Here is a 17,352-nt window from a genome sequence, read left to right as displayed (position 1 = left end):
TAGAAAAGAGCTATGGCCAATTACAGACTCTGCACCCCGGGTTTCTAGCAGAGTAAGGAATGCTTTACTCTGATGTACCTGATTCCAGAGCTTCTCATACTTCCTTTTCCTGTGACCTCTTGGCAGCTCCACATGCATCTCAGGCTCCAAACCAAACTAAGAGTGGCTCGTCACTTAGCCTGCTCTTCTCAGGCTCCATTATCATGGCTAAGAAAACTGGCACTCACCTGCCTGGCAGTATCCCCAACTTTTCCACTCACTCAAGTCCCACTGACTATACCTCTTTGCTATCTCTTAACTCTGTGCTGCCCTCTCTATTCCCGTGGTCACTGCTGGCTTGGCCAGGCCTTATTTTCTTTCACCTGGGTGATGGAAAACTTCCTACCCAGTCACCATCCTCTAGCATTGTCCATGCCAAGCCATCTTGAGCTTTATAGCCAACAGGAATTTTTCTAAAAATGATACCTGACCATGTCATTACTCCACATAAAAACATATTATGACTTAACAGTATTTACATAATATAATCCAAATTCTTTAGCTCAGCATTTAATGAATCTTTTTTTAAAAATAATTTATTTATTCATGAGGGAGAGAGGCAGAAACATAGGCAGAGGGAGAGGCAGGCTCCCTGTGGGGAGCCTGATGCAGGACTTGATCCCAGGACCCTGGGATCACAACCTGAGCTGAAGACAGATGCTCAACCACTGAGCCACCCAGATGCCCCATGAATCTTTTTTTTTAAAAGATTTATTTACTTTAGAGAGAGAGCGTATGGGCATGTGAGCAGGGGGCAGAGGGAGAGGGAGACAAGCAGACTCCCTACTAAATGGGGGGCCCAATGTGGAACTTGATCCCAGGACCCTGAGACCACGACCTGAGTGGAAATCAAGAGTCGGACATTTAACTGACTGGCCACCCAGACGCCCCTAGATTGGCATTTGAACACCTTCACGATCTGCCTTTTTATACTTTTTTTTCAGTCATTTCTCTCATTTCTGTCTCTCAGATATGTTCTATCTATACCCTAAAACCACAGAATTGCTTTGGTTCCCTGCACAAACCAACCATCCAGGATTTCTAGCTTCTAGGACTTTTATCTCCTGTCCATCCACCGCCTCCCCGCCCCGCTTCTCTAAAATCTACCTAGAAAACCCACTTCAAGATGCAGCTCAAATGTCTTATCCTCTGGCAATCATTACTTGATTATCCAAGTAGAGGTACTTAAATCTCAGCTATGCTTGCATAGTCCCTCATGTGTCCCCCAATCTCTACCAGTATCCCCCTGGATTATAGATTGTTATGTTTCTATTTGTTTCCCAACCCCCTAAGCCAAAAATAAGGGTTCTTCACCTCAGAGTCAGAAACCATGTTTGCATCATCTATAATCCCAACATCCCTCCCTCTGACACACACAACTGGGTCCTAAGTACAGGGCAAAGAATCAGAACTAACATGTTGAAATTCAACTCATTTTTTTCAATGGAACAATTCCATATGCTTCTTGCACAAAGTATGTTCTAGAATCAGCATTGTTCAACAGAACTTTCTGAGGTGACAGAAATATTCTGTATCTGCATTGTCCAATACAGTACCCACTAACCACATGTGGCAAGTGAGCATATGGAATGTGGCTAGTGCAAATGAGGACTGAATTTTTAATTTTATTTAATTTTAATTAATTTAAATTTAGAAAGTCACCTCAGGCTAGCAGTTGTATATTGGACAGTACAGCTCTATATTCTCCTCATTAAGGAGCCTTCCTAGAAATAAACATTCCCTCACTAACTTTCTGGCCCCTGTCTTGTTCTTGGGGCTCAAGGGACTGGGTACAGTGGGATAGGGGGCTTCATGAAGTTCAAAGCCACAAAGGGCCCTGCATGACCAATGACTCTTGACTACCTGCAGAGGGCCTGGGAAAAACCCATCATTCTAAAAGAACTAGAGCCCACAAGCTGACTTTTTATAGACACCCCTAGGCTACACTGGTGGATTCCAGGTGAATAAGGAGGCCAGACTCACTGGTCCAGCTCTGCAAATCCTGACAATATTAAAGCCTGCTGACTGCAATTCAAATAGTCAGTTGGCCCTGAGTTAAGGAGCAAGAGATAGGAATTTGATGGAAACAATGAATTAGAGGCTCCAAACAGGGAGTTAGGTCACCCACAAAATCAGATAGCTCTGTTTATAGGATAAAGTGTCAGCTAAGTTCAAAACTCTGTCATTTACAGATTACCCTGAAGCCAGTAAGCATGACTGAAAAGGAAATATTAGAAAACCAGGAGAGAGTGTCAGCACCCAGACTCTTTCCTCCCTCAGCTGTGCAAAGGGCCCCTAAGGGTCTTGGAGCTTTACTTACTCTCCGCCTAAATGTCAGCCTGTCTTTATGGCAACTGGGTGACGGAAGGGAGGCACTTTGGTCCTGTGTAGAGAAGTATGGGGGCTAGTACCCCATCTTCTCCAGTTTTCATTGATGGGGGTATCTTTCGTCCTCTCTTTTTTGGTATTTTGGAATCCCATGACTTCCATTTTTCAAAACTGTCCCATAAGGTGAATTACTGAAATGTCTAGTTAAATGTGATTTAAGCTTTATTTTTCACATGATAAATTAATAAGCCAGAGAAGTTGTATCAACAGATCATTTGTCCTAATTTTGGAGTGTCACCACATATTCAAAGTGAGTAAAAGATCTATGCTAGACAGGGAGATTAGAATTCTGGCCAGGTAGGGTGAGAAGTTATGCCAGAAAACATTGAAGAGAATGGCTTGGTCTCTTAGCACCATGCCGTTACCATCTCACTGCATCTCAGATGCAGTCAAAAAGCCAAAGCTTTGACATCAGGCAGGCATAGGTTCAAATTCATACTCTGGGTTCAATCCCAAAATATTAAAGGGCAGTTCTCTTTGAACTTCAGTTTTCTTATCCATAAAATAGGCATAACAACATCTATAATGCTAAAGACTGTGAGAAAAGAATAAGACAGGAATATAAAATACCAAGCCTAGCATATAGTAGGTACCACAGTGACTTCTAGATCTTGTTCTTGAGTTGTAAACAGTAACTCAGAGCCCCTCACTTTATAGATGAAGTTTAGAGTTTAAGTTTTTGTTTTTCCCAGATATATTCTCCTACCTCAGTAATCCAGATGTGATTTAAAAATAATAATAATTGGGATCCCTGGGTGGCTCAGTGGTTTAGCACCTGCCTTCAGCCCAGGGTGTGATCCTGGAGTCTCGGGATCGAGTCCCACATCAGGCTCCCTGCATGGAACCTGCTTTTCCCTCTGCCTTTCTGTCTCTCTTTCATGAATAAATAAAAGCTAAAATAATAATAATAATAATAATAATAATAATAATAATAATGTACCACTCTGTTAAGGTTTGCCACACAATTTGTTTTTCACAACTCCCTTGTTGGGGAGTTATTGGTATTTTCCCATTTTATAAATTCAGAAAATAGTGATGAGACTTGACCATGGTAACAAAGTTAGTGGCAGAGGATTCAAAGCCAGCCCTGTGTGTGGCTTTAATTCCTATCTTTTGGAGTGACAGTGGGGATACTCTATCCCCACCTTGCAGGGATGACAATGGTTTGGTTGCTCGGGACTTTCTCCCCAGCCAACAACCCTTACCTGTGTAGTTCTTCATCAGAGGGTGAGTACTTGGCAGTGACATCAGCCAGCTCCCCAAAGATTTGTTTGCTATAAACGGTGAGGGAAGACAGCAGGATTAATTCCTGCCAGGTAGAGCTCAGGAGGCACGTGTAATCCTTGATTGAGAGCTCACAGAAGAAAGGCAGTTTCTTGATCCAGGCAATCTGCCTAAAGAGCAGCTCATCGGCCAGGCGGCAAAGCAGGGCAAATAGCTCTGCTTGAGTCACAGCATACCTGGGGGTAGGAACAATGGAAAATCACTTCTAGTGGCCACAGGTAAGGATGGGGGCACAAAGGGAGGGTACTCCCAAGAGTAAAAAAAGGTCTCTGGCAGTAGGTTCCTTGCCCTTGACTATGGGTCTCGAACTCCATTCAACTGAATATAATGATAAAAGGGCAGGACTGGGGCCAGCAGCAAGCTCAAGGCTGGAGAGACAGGTGTGGTAATCTCTTGAATAAAGAGATTTAAGAAAGGAAAAGAAGTTTGGAAACTTGTACAATTATTAGGGAGTATGACTTTTTTTAAAAAAAGATTTCATTCATTCATTCATTCATGAGAAACACAGTGACTGAGGGAGAAGCAGGCTTCCTGCGGAGAGCCCAATATAGGACCTGATCCTGGAACTCCGGGATCACGCCCTGAGCCGAAGGCATACGTTCAACCTCTGAGCCACCCAGGCATCCTGGGAGTATGACTTTTAATGTTGGTGCCTACTAATGTTCCATGTGTTAGAGAAAATTTTATCATTCCTGCACTAGTTTTGGCAGTGAAAGCTCTGTTTCAGGGAATCTGGTGCCCACCCAAATCAGGGACTGGCACAGAAATGAGCCTGAGGCCAGATGGCTAAAAGGAACATGCTCAGCTTTTCCTGCTCTCATTGCACCCCCTGGTGGTTTAGGAACTAACGTTGTTCAGCCCTGGTGAGCTACTGCTGAATGGAAGGAGCAGGGCATTTATCATCTCTGGGCTGGATGAAATAGGATCTCAGTTTTTTCTTCTCTCAAGGCCCCTTGGCATGACTCGTACCCATACCCCCATACCCAGGTTTATAAAGATTTTGTATGGTCTTCTTGTAAGTATATTTTTGAATTACCTCTTCTGCTACTGGAGACTAGCTTGAGAAATCTCCAGATACATCTGAGGGGTCTAAGCTTGATAACAAATAACCTATGCCTCAGCCCTAAGGAGTAATAGGTGCAGAAAGTGGTGGGCTGAGCGGACAGAGGAGTGACACCCACTCAGGTTTGCACACAGAGCACAGGGCATCAGGCTACCAAGGGGTACACTGGCTAGGGATGCAGACAGTCCACAACCAGTTAGTGCCTTGAATGCCTTGTTAATGAGCCTAGACTTGATGTATAATCATTCCCAGAATTAAAGCCCACCTCTGGCTCAGGGCTTGGTTTACCCAGGCTCAAGCAGAAACAAAAGTCCTTTAATCCCAATTCCATAAGGATTGATAAACAGCCCCAACTCTGAACAAAGATGCTCAAGAGATGAATAAGTGACCACTGACTTCAAAGATAAATACAGGTTTGTCCTCTGATGCTTGAGTCATTACTCATTATCCCCCTGACTCATTCCAAAGCCTAGGGTATTAGAGGCTAGGGAGGAAGGTGGGTATGGGATAGGAATCATTTTGGAGTTACAAGGGTTAAACGGGGCACTCACCCATCTTCAATCAACATGGGTGTGCCCAATGGCTCCAGGTCCTCGGCTGATACCAGCTGGTGAATCAGACTGTATGACTGAGGATCCAGGCTTCGAGCTTGTGGGGGCAGGAGCGGTGAGTGGGTAGAATAGCTAAAAAGGTGCGGTATGTATTGATAGTGTGGAGGCATGGACATCCCCATGTACTGCTCTCTGAATGCCATGAATCCATTTAGTTCCACAGACCTACTGAAGAGAAGAGTCTCATGTCAAGCAGAACCATGTCAGGTCTACTGCCGGCTCAAGGTAGCTAAGGTGTTCTTTGGCCATGCAGTCTGTCTTCATCAGGGACATAATGAATGGTTACATGCACGTCTCCCTACTAGAGAGGGACTCTGCAGGTATATGTATGTGAAACTGATCATTGGACACTCAGGACCTGGCAAAATAGGTACTGAATAAAGAGTGGTTGAATAAATTCTTTGTATAGGTGCCACAACTGAAGAGATTTTAATGGATACTCAGACTCTGATCCACAAAGGTAGAGGTATATATAATTTTTACTGCTAGGAAAACTAAGGCATAGACAGGCTAAGGGCCTTGTCAGGCCACAAAAGAAATCCAGTACTTAGCAAGGAATCTCACATGTGGCAAGAACTCCCTAAACGTTTAAAGGAAGGAACAAAAAAGGAATAATCAAATGATAAAAGTTATAATAAGAGAAAGGAAGATTCTTATCTTCTTCCCTTTCCTGGAGAAATCTAACCACTCTGTCACCTAAAACAAAAGTCATCTGGCTTTATCTAGATGCAATTCCTATAATAGGGGTTGGCAAACTATAGCCTATGGCCTGTTTGGTAAATGAAGTTTTAATGGAACACAGCCACGTTCATTCATTTAGTCTCTGGCTGCTGTTGCACTATAATGGTAGGGCTGAGTAGTTGAGACCCAGACTGTGTAGCCTGCAAAGCCTAAAATATTATCTGACCTTTACAGAAAAAGTTTATCAATTACTGTCCTATAAGAAAGATTTCTGCAAAAAAGAAATCTTCCCTGGTAGTTGGTGGCTACATTTCACACCTAATGACTAACTTAAGATAACATTCTTAAACCAAGAGTCTCCAAATTGGTATTCCATGATAGCAGCAAATTTAATTAGCTTAAAAATTTTCAGTTTCTTAAAATTTACAAAGTCTTCACTCTTGCGGAGACAGAAAAATTAGGACTTAATGTTGTCAGTGTGGTTTATTTCAGTGATGTGAGGAAAGGGCTACATTTAAAATGGCATTTTGTTAGGTAAAGAACGTATGGGTATAGACAGCAGCTATAGCACTTTCTTAGCCTGCAGAAGAGACTGCTGATATTTTCAAGGTCTTTAGCAAAAAGCAGGCTGAGAAATGCTGCTTTGTGTCATCCTGGCCCTTCCCCCAAAAGACTGAGGCAGCAAGAATATAATAGCTGAGACAAACTGGCAGGAATACCCAGCCCAGAGGTTCCCTGTGGGTCTACTCTTTGGGTGATTCCTAAAGGATACTGGGTTTGCCTTAAAGCTCACCTGGAGGACAGTGTGGAGCCTGGTGAGGGCTGGTTGCTCTCTGAAGCCCTGTTCCCAGGGGAACTGTGGTCGCTGTCACCATGGTTGCTCCAGTGATTGGCCTCTTCCTCAAATTCCTGCCCAGACATGATCCTTTCGATCTCTTCCTCTGATATCTTTGACAATGAATTAATATATGTTAGATTGAGTGCTCAGATATCTTCTGTTCCTTCTTTAGGACTAAGAATTTATTTAAACCTTACAAGGATTCCCAGAACTCTCTAGAAAGACACCCAGATGCTCTCCCTTCCACCTCCATATTCCAGGGTCTCTCACTAATCTTAGGACAGCTTAGTTGCTTGCTTACCAGCACCATAGCTCACTATGGCCTTCCTCTTGTCCATTTACCCTCCTCTCAAGCCACAAAGCCTCCACGTTCTTCAACACTTTGTGCTGGAGTCTATTCTTTCTTACCCCTGAAACATCACTCAATAATAAATTCCTACTTGCCTTTTAAGACCCAATTCAAATGTCACCTGCTTTGTGAATCCTATCACTACCTAGACAAAATTTTAGATCCTTTTTCTATCCACTTATAATTCTGTGTATTCTGAGATAGGCAGAATAGCATAGTGGTTAAAAGGATGAATTCTAGAGTCAGACCACCTTTGTTCTAACACAGGTTCTGATACTTTCTAGTTGTACAATCTTAGGCAAGTCATTTAACTATTTGAACTAAAATTCAAAATTTGAACCAAAAATGCCTGCATGGTGGAGAAAAATAATAATATACGTCTCATGGGATTGTTGTGAGGATTAAATCAGTCAATACATTTACACAGGTTAGAAAAGGGCCTAACAGAGCAACAATTAGGGAAGGTTGACAATGATATCTTCACCATCATTGTTATTTTTATAGCACTTATAGTAACATATCATAAGAATGCCCTCTGTCAGACCTAACGCTATGACAGAACCTAGAAAAAAGTACTCAAAAGAATGCATGTTGGATAAATAAATGTTCACTTATTAAGTACTATCCATGAAACTTCACATGGATTTTCTTAGTAAGAAAGACATCCCAAGTCTACTGAAAAAAAGAAGAAATTCTAGCTCAGCCAAGTGAACTGACTTACCCAAGATCATGTCTAGGGATCTAGGGAGGAGTTTGAGGAAGAAGCCAAAGTATCCAAGTATTTAGTCCATGGCTCCATCTATCATACCATATAGGAAGTGAATAAACACGTCTTCTATAAAGTTTTACTCAGAGTTGAAGCCTAACTGGCTAAACGCAGCAAAGAATGAGAATGAACAGGAAGGAGAAAGGACCAGATAAAATTTTATTTCTTATTCCTATAAGAAACCCTGGGAGGAGGGCAGCCCCGGTGGCTCAGTGGTTTAGCGCCGCCTTTGGCCCAGGGTGTGATCCTAAAGACCCAGGATCGAGTCCCATGTCTGGTTCCCTGCATGAAGCCTGCTTCTGTCTCTGCCTCTCTCTCTCTGTGTCTCTCATGAATAAATAAATAAAATCTTAAAAAAAAAAAAAAAAGAAAGAAAAGAAACACCTGGGAGAACATGTTCTCTCAAGTCTGACTCAAACTTGTATAACTCTTTGTTCCAGCAGCCTGTGAGGAAACCTTGAGCTTCTCTGATCATAAATACAGGAGGCATTGAGAACTGGAAGCCAGACAGCACACAGGACTTGGAAGGGAAAACAAGAAACATCTAACTGGTACACAAGTTGAGTGACTGGTCTTAAAAAAACTTAGATTGCATACTGAATTAGAGGGGTAGTCTTTCTTTATTCAATAACATGTACAAACAAATCTTTTCTCTTAGGGATTTTTAGAACACTGAAGTCTCTGATTTTATAAGAGATATGAAGACAAAAGATGCTATCGAACTACAAGATATCTACAGAGTCCCTGACTGAAGCAGCCTCAGTGATGGTAGTGAGAGAGCAAGACCACAGCCTAGAGGGCATGGAAGTGCTTGGGCTGAGTGAAGAGAACTAGTCCTGGGTAAATCAGATTATTCCAGCTGGGAGCCAAAGTTGGGATGCATCTATATCTCCCTATGGGTTCCACAGGACACTGGGCAATCACTGATGCATTAAAGGTATGGAACATATCAGGAGGGCTTGTATCTAGGTTTAGATTTTATCTGTCATTTCCTAACTGGCTGCTTACTGTTGGGCAAGTCACTCAAGTTTTCTGAGCCTTAGTTCTCTCATCTGTAAAATGAAGATAATACCACCTTTTTCATAGCTTGGGCTCACTCTTAGGGTGCAGAACTGAATCAGACTTGAGAGGTTAATCTAAGATAAAGTTATGAAGTACAGGTATACAACAGTTGCTCAATGAATGGAAATTCTATCCCTTATTTTTAATTATATATATTTTTAAAGATTTTTATTTATTTATTCATGATAGACAGAGAGAGAGAGAGAGAGGCAGAGACACAGGCAAAGGGAGAAGCAGGCTCCATGTAGGGAGCCTGATGCAGGACTCAATCCCAGGACTCCAGGATCACGCCCTGGGGCAAAGGCAGGCACTAAACCACTGAGCCACCCAGGTGTCCCTATATTTAATTATAATTGAACACAGTTAAGAACTTGGGAGATCACAGCTCTCCTCTCTCTCTCTTCCTAACACACTACCTAAAAAAGTAAGAGACAAAAGTAAAAATTATATGTCCAGTATCAAAAAGTCAAATGCAATGACAGATGAAATAGATTTCTCTGAGCATCAGCTCTCTCCATCCTAGAGAGAACATAGAGTCTAGAAATGTAAGCTATTGAAGATCCCTGCTCTGGTGGGAGAAGGGTACTCAAAAGACACTGAGTAATACTGAGGAAGGTTTTTCATTGAAGAAATGCTGTAGAATTCTTCCCAATAGATAAACTCTCTACTGCATCTAAATATAAGTGACTACAAATAAAGGCCATAAATGAAAAGCCCATAGCTAACATCATACTCAATGATGAAAAACTACAAGCTTTTTCTCTAAGATCAAGATCAAGGCAAAAATGTCCACTCTCACCATTTCTATTTAACATAGTACTGGAAGTCTTAACCATTGCAATTAGAAATGTAAAGGAATAAAAAGCATCTAGGGATCCCTGGGTGGCGCAGCGGTTTGGCGCCTGCCTTTGGCCCAGGGCGCGATCCTGGAGACCCGGGATCGAATCCCACGTCAGGCTCCCGGTGCATGGAGCCTGCTTCTCCCTCTGCCTGTGTCTCTGCCCCTCTCTCTCTCTCTGTGACTATCATAAATAAATAAAATCTTTAAAAAAAAAAAAAAAGCATCTAAATCAGAAAAAAATGTAAAATTACCTTGGTTCATACATGACATGATCTTATAAGTAGAAAATCAAAAAAAAACTCTTACAATAAAAGAATTCAGCAAAGTTTCAGGAAAAAAAACACTTGCATTTTTATATACTAACAATGAATCTGGAAAAGAAATTAAGAAAACAATCTCAGTTACAATAGTATCAAAAAGAATAAAATATTAGGAATAAATGTAACTAGAGGGATGAAAGACTTAGACACTGCTGAAAGAAATTAAAGATATAAATAAATGGAAAGATATCCTCTGTCCTCAGATTAAAAGACAATTATTGTTAAAATAGCCATACTATCCAAGGTGATCTACTGATTCAGTGTAATCCCTATCAAAATTCCAATTTTTTGCAGAAATAGAAAAAAAAAACCCAAAATTCAATATTGAAACTCAAAGAACTCCAAATCACCAAAACAATCCTGATAAAGAACAACAAAGCTAGAGGCCTTACACTTACTGGTTTCTTTTCTTTTTTTTTTTTAATTTATTTATTCATGATAGCCACAGAGAGAGAGAGAGAGAGAGAGAGAGAGAGAGAGGCAGAGACACAGGCAGAGGGAGAAGCAGGCTCCATGCAGGGAGCCCGATGTGGGACTCGATCCCGGGTCTCCAGGATCGCGCCCTGAGCCAAAGGCAGGCGCTAAACCGCTGCGCCACCCAGGGATCCCCACTTACTGGTTTCAAAACAAATTAAAAGCTATAATAATCAGGGGCGCCTGAGTGGTGCAGTGGTTGAGCATCTGCCTTTAGCTCAGGTCATGATCCCGGGCTTCTGGGATCAAGTGCCACATTGGGCTCCTCACGGGGAGCCTACCTATGTCTTGGCCTCTCTGTCTCTCATTAATAAATAAATAAATAAAATCTTAAAAAAAAAAAAAAGGTACAGTAATCAAAACAGTATGGTACTGGCATGAGGACAGGCCTACAGACCAATGGAAAATAACAGCCCAAAATAAACCCACATAAATATAGTCAAAAGATCTTTAACAACAACGATCTCTTAAACAAGTAGTACTGGAAAAATTAGATATTCATATGCAAAAGAATGAAATTCGATTCCGATCTTACAGTTCATACAAAAATCAACTCAAAATGGATTAAGACTTAAATGTAAGACCTGAAACAATAAAAGTCCTAAATGAAAACATAGAGAAAAAGCTTTTTGACATTGGCCTTGGCAATGATTTCTTGAATATGATATCCAAAGTATACGCAATAAAAGCAAAAACAGACAAATGGAATTACACCAAACTAAAAAGCTGCAAGGCAAAGGAAAGTCAACATGAACTTAGAGAATGAGAGAAAATATTTGCAAACCATTTATTTATCTGATAAAGGTTAATATCCAAGAGTTAAAGGGAATTTCTATAACTCAACAGCAAAAAACCCCAAATAATCTGATTTAAAAATGGGCAAAAGATTTGAATAGACATACAAAAAAAATATCTTGCCTGAAGACATATGAACAGCATGGCCATAATGAAAAGATGCTCAACATCACTAATCATCAGAAAAACACAAATCCAAACCATAATGAGTTATCACCTCACAACTATTCAGAATGTTGTTATCAGAAAAAAACAGAAAATAGGAAGTACTAAGGAAGATGCAAAAACTTGGAACCCTTATGCACTGCTGGGTGGGAGTGTAAAACGGTGTGACCACTATGGAAAACAGTTTTTCAAAATATTAAAAATAAAACTACCATATGACCCAGTAATTTCTCTTTTGAGTATCCAAAAGAACTGAAATCAGGGTCTCAAAGAGGTATCTGCCCTCCCACATTCATTGCAGTATTATTCACAATGACCGAGAGATGGAGACGACTTAAAATATCCATTGATGGATGAATGGATAAACAAAAGATAGTATATACATAAAATAGAGTATTATTCAGCTTTAGAAATCCTAGCATATGCCACAATGTGGATAAACCTTGAGGATATTATGCTAAGTGCAATAAGAAAGTCTCAGAAGAACAAATACTGCATGATTTCACTTATATGAGGTATCAGAAGTAGTCAAACTCTTGGAAAGGGAAAGTAGAATGGTGGCTGCCAGAGACTACGGAGAGGAGGAAATGAGTTGCTGCTCAATGGGTATAGAGTTTCAGTCATAGAATGAAAAGGTTCTAAAGATCTGCTGTACAAAAATGTGCACATAGTAAATAATATTGTACTGTACACTTAATTTGTTAAGGAGATAAATTTCATGTTAATATGTTTTTTACTGTACACACACAAAAGAACACGTATGGATATATATCAAAATAAATTTTCAAGAAATAGATATGATTTGAATAACATGAAAAAAGTTTGATTTTAAAAAAAGAATGATTACAGCACACACCCACAGCCCACTTGAGTGCACATATTAAGTTCATGTGATAGAAAATGCCCCATATTTCATCAACATATGTCTCAAAACAACTATGAATTCCTGTCTTTCTCTCATTCCTTCACATTCACCTGGATAAATCTTATCAATTTTACCTATTAAGTATCTCTTGAATCTATTCTTTTCCCTTCAATTTGCACTATCAGTGCCCTACTGAAAACCACTATCGATATCTCTTGGTTAGACTTCTATAAAACCTTTTGAACTGCTTTTTCTCTGCTCCCAGTTTCACTGACCCTTACCCAGTTCCTCAAACACCATTTTTATTTCTAGAATGATCTTTTTAAATTATAATTTTTAAATTTTTAAAAGTTATTTATTTTAGAAAGAGAGAACATGCATGGAGAGAGAGAGGGGCAGCAGGAGAGAAAGAGACGGAATCTTCAGCAGACTCTCTGCTGAGTAAGGAGCCTGATATGGGGCTTGATCCCATGTCCGCGAGATCATGACCTGAGCCGAAATCAAGAGTCAGTCACTCAACCAACTGAACCACCCAGGTCCCTCTAGAATGATCGATCTATCTATCTATCTATCTATCTATCTATTTATTTATTTATTTATTTATTTATAAAAAGATTTATTTGTTTATGATAGACCTAGAGAGAGAGAGGGGGGCAGAGACACAGGAGGAGGGAGAAGCAGGCTCCATGCAGGGAACCTGATGTGGGACCTGGGTCTCCAGGATCATGCCCTGGGCTAAAGGCAGGCGCTAAACCTCTGAGCCACCCAGGGATCCCTAGAATAATCATTTAAAAATGCAAATCTGACCATGTGTCTCTCTCTCTATTAAAAGCTTTTAGTAGTTGCCTCTTGGTCCACACCAATAATCCTTGAGGCATGGGCTTGCTCACTAGTGTGCGAGGGATTCACTGGTTGGGTCATAAATAGATTCAATTTCCTACCTTCATGAAGTTTCTTCTTCTGGCAAGTAAGAACAAGTTGGTGTAGGCTAGCCCTACAAAGCCTTTACCTAAGAAACTATAATCAAAGATAGTTGAAGGCCATTCTTTAGAGAATAGATTCCAAACTCAAGGACTGCCTTAGTTCCTGCCATTCCACTACTTGAGCCCAGTGCTCCAGCCTGACTGCATAAACTCTCCGTGATTCCTTAAAGATTCATCTTGTGGTCTTTTACAGTCTGTTCTGTCTAATAGTAATAAAAGATACACTCCCCACCCCTTCCCAACATAGCTAATTCCTCTTTTTCCTTCAAGACTTAGTTCAAACTTTATGTTCTCTCTTTCTCTCTCTCTTTTTTTAAAAAGATTTTACTTATTTATTCATGAGAGACACACACACAGAGAGAGAGAGAGAGAGAGAGAGAGAGAGAGAGGCAGAGACATAGGCAGAGAGAGGCAGAGACATAGGCAGAGGGAGAAGCAGGAGCCTGCAAGGAGCCTGATGTGGGACTTAATCCTGGACCTCAGGATCACACCCTGAGCCAAAGGCAGATGTTCTACCACTGAGCCACCCAGGTATCCCCAAACTTTACCTTCTCTAGGAAGGCTTCCCTGAATGTCTTCAGTCCCCAACCACAGCTCCAATTCAAACTGAAAAGAAGTCCCTCTTTTCTGTACTCCTTGGGCATCCTCTGTTACCACTCACTGTACTCTGATGTCTGTTTACACATCTGACTCTCCCACTAGACTGAGTTCACAGTACAAAGGATGTGCACAAAGTAAATACTTAAATATTTGTGAGACTGAATGGGCATTATCTTTCCTACTCTACAAGTAAGGCAATGAACTTTCTGCTGATTTATCTTTAGAGATACTGAACTGCAAAGTAGTCTTTGCTGTTTTATGCCAGGCTAAGTTATCAATAACTTTAAGTGAAAAACAAAACAAAACAACCTTAAGTGAGTGACAGGAAAAATCCTCTGGATGTTTTAGAGCCAGAATTGAGTTTACTTCCTGTGAAATCCCTGGGAAGGACTGAGGGAATTACAAGAGCTTTAATCATTATGTTACAGATTTAAGATTTTCAAAGCACTTTCAGAACCAGGTTCTAAGAGCAGTTTTGCAGGAATGAAAGCAAGATGGCTTTCCCCATCAGGAGATGAGAGGTTCAAGGTAAACAGCTACAGGGACATCTGAAGCTCTGAGCTTCCAGGATAGATCACAAAGACTGAGGCCTAGAACTCACCTGGACAGGCCCAATGCTCTTATTCCGGCCTCCAGGCATGCCATCTTCTCTGATTGCTGGAAGGAAACATAAGTCAACAGTCAAAAGCATACCGACAGAAGTCTAGGCACAAAAAGAGAACTTATTTGGCCAAAAGCACAAGTTAATAATTGGTGAAATCAAGATTAAAACATAGGTCTTTCTGGACCCAAAGTATGTACTCTTTCTCTTTGCATTATTCTAGGCTACCTCATAGGCAGCAGAGACTTTTGGGCTTCCAAGGCAATGGGCACACACTGCACACGCTGCATACATTTAATATGCTCAGCAAAGGTCATAGCATTAATAGTCCTCTGCACAATTACAAATATCCCACCAGAATGATGTACCTGAAGGCTCCAGTAAATCCAAAGAGAGGAATAGAAAGAAAGTATTTTTTATTTCCTGGCTAAGTTTGAGTCTAATTTATAGGATGAGGAGAACAGATATTTTTTTTAAATTAATCAAAATTTTGATCTGATTGGTTTCTTCCTATAAAAGCAGTCATTAGAGGGGTACTTGGGTGGCACAGTCGGGTTAAGCATCCAACTCTTGGTTTTGGCTCCTGTCATGATCTCAGGGTTGTGAGATTGAGCCCTGTGTAGCGCTCTGTACTGGGTGTGGAGTCTGCTTGGGATTCTCTCTCCCTCTTCAGCCCCCTCCACTTGCATGGGATGCACCCATGCAGGGTGCGTGCACGCGCGCACACGTGTGTGTGTGTGTGTCTGAGAGAGAGAGAGAGAGAGAGAGAAACAAGAGATGAAGTTGGAGGTTGGAGAGACCAACTGGGACCAGATCACAGCTGTTAATGGCAAGGTAAGCATATGGACTTCAGCAGAGGAAGCTGAGGATAAGATGGAATTCAGGGGGAGATGTGGTCAGGTTGGCATTTTCAAAAAATCTTTGTGATGGCCACTGTGGAGGCTGGCTTGGAGGAGGCAATGTTAACAACAGAAGGTAATAAGCTAACAGCTTCATGTGAGAGTAAGCTTTGCTATATATAAATATATATTTGCTTTCAAAAAATTAAAACATGAAGAATCTAGAAAGTCCTTGGGGCAGGGTTGAGAGTTCCAAGCATAACACTCAGTTCCTGTGGTAGGTGAAAGGCTGACAGGAAGTTCATCTTCCTAAAGTAAACACCATTATTGGTATTCTTAGAAGATTATACATTTCAGAATTAGACAAGCTTGGGTCTAAAACCAGTTTTTGCTTGGTGTTTAACTACAGACAAGTTTCTTCACCTCTCTGAACTTCAGTTTACCGAACAATAAAAGGGGCTACTCTGGAACCTATCTTATGGGGTATGGTGAGGATTACATATAAAATAACATAGCTAAAGCACCAAGCATAGGGCCTGGTACATAAAGTAGGTATTCAGTAACTAATCCTTCCCTCTATCCAGCCTCTTTTCTACGTATACAATTGTAATTAAAAAAATCAAGATTCCATTCCCCGCTTTGCTGGAGCTTTAACATCTTCGAAGCATCTATGAAATGAAGACAACAGATCTGCATTACAAGACTGCTGTGAATCTGGAGTGAGAAATATACACAGCTTATATCATCAGAGCCAGATGCATACTGGTTTTTGTCTGGAGATTTCTTTCAACCTAATTTCAAGTTCTAAAAATCCTTAAAATTCCCTCTCTCTGCTGTTCTAGAGTCAATGACAGTCTTCAGACATTTCTATTTCCAGTACTGAGTTCTCCATGTCTTTGTTTCATCTCACAGGTACAGAATAAAGAACTACCATCAGCAGATCCAACAGTGAATACATTTTACTTGATATCTCACTCTCATTGCCTTGGAGGTGAGGAAGGAACTCAACATGTTTTTCTGTTTAAAGGACCACAAATCTTTTAAAATTTTTTTTTTAATTTTTATTTATTTATGATAGTCACAGAGAGAGAGAGACAGGCGCAGAGACACAGGCAGAGGGAGAAGCAGGCTCCATGCACCGGGAGCCTGACGTGGGATTCGATCCCGGGTCTCCAGGATCGTGCCCTGGGCCAAAGGCAGGCGCCAAACCGCTGCGCCACCCAGGGATCCCAAGGACCACAAATCTTAAAAATTTACATCTTACCAGGATCCCTGGGTGGCGCAGCGGTTTGGCGCCTGCCTTTGGCCCAGGGCGCGATCCTGGAGACCCGGGATCGAATCCCACGTCAGGCTCCCGGTGCATGGAGCCTGCTTCTCCCTCTGCTTATGTCTCTGCCTCTCTCTCTCTCTCTCTCTCTCTGACTATCATAAATAAATAAAAATTAAAAAAAAAAAAGATTTACATCTTACCAATTTTTTGTTCTGTTACTTAAAAGCTCATGTTGTCTCTCAACCCCACCTGGACTAAGGAAACTCCTATATGATGGATAGGTACTATGTTTTGGATACTATCTCCGGTAAAACAAAACAAAACAAAACAAAACAAAACAAAACAAAAAACAAAAAAGAATGTGGGGGAAGTATCAGTATCACTTCTACCGAAAAGATGAATGTAAGGCTCAGAAAAATTAAGTATTTTGTTTACGGTAATAGAAACTAAACAGCATAATCAAGGTTGGAGTCCAGACTATTAGACTAAGGCCAGATTTCTTTCCACAACTAGTTTTT

General features: G+C 41.0%; 1 protein-coding gene across 1 annotated transcript in view; it reads right to left on the bottom strand.

Moving 5' to 3' along the window:
* Window positions 1-17,352, bottom strand: part of NR6A1 (nuclear receptor subfamily 6 group A member 1) — a 221,878-nt gene that overhangs the window by 13,979 nt on the left and 190,547 nt on the right. Inside the window, exons 4-7 of the mRNA XM_038549389.1 lie at window positions 14,726-14,781; window positions 6,860-7,014; window positions 5,326-5,550; window positions 3,633-3,887 (exon numbers count right to left, since the gene is read on the bottom strand). Of these exons, the coding sequence (XP_038405317.1) occupies window positions 3,633-3,887; window positions 5,326-5,550; window positions 6,860-7,014; window positions 14,726-14,781 (691 nt within the window). The remainder of the gene's footprint in view (window positions 1-3,632; window positions 3,888-5,325; window positions 5,551-6,859; window positions 7,015-14,725; window positions 14,782-17,352) is intronic.

The sequence above is a fragment of the Canis lupus genome, chromosome 9 (genome assembly GCF_011100685.1).
Source record: "Canis lupus familiaris isolate Mischka breed German Shepherd chromosome 9, alternate assembly UU_Cfam_GSD_1.0, whole genome shotgun sequence".
NCBI lineage: Eukaryota > Metazoa > Chordata > Mammalia > Carnivora > Canidae > Canis > Canis lupus.
This window is presented reverse-complemented; position numbering and strand designations above follow the sequence as displayed.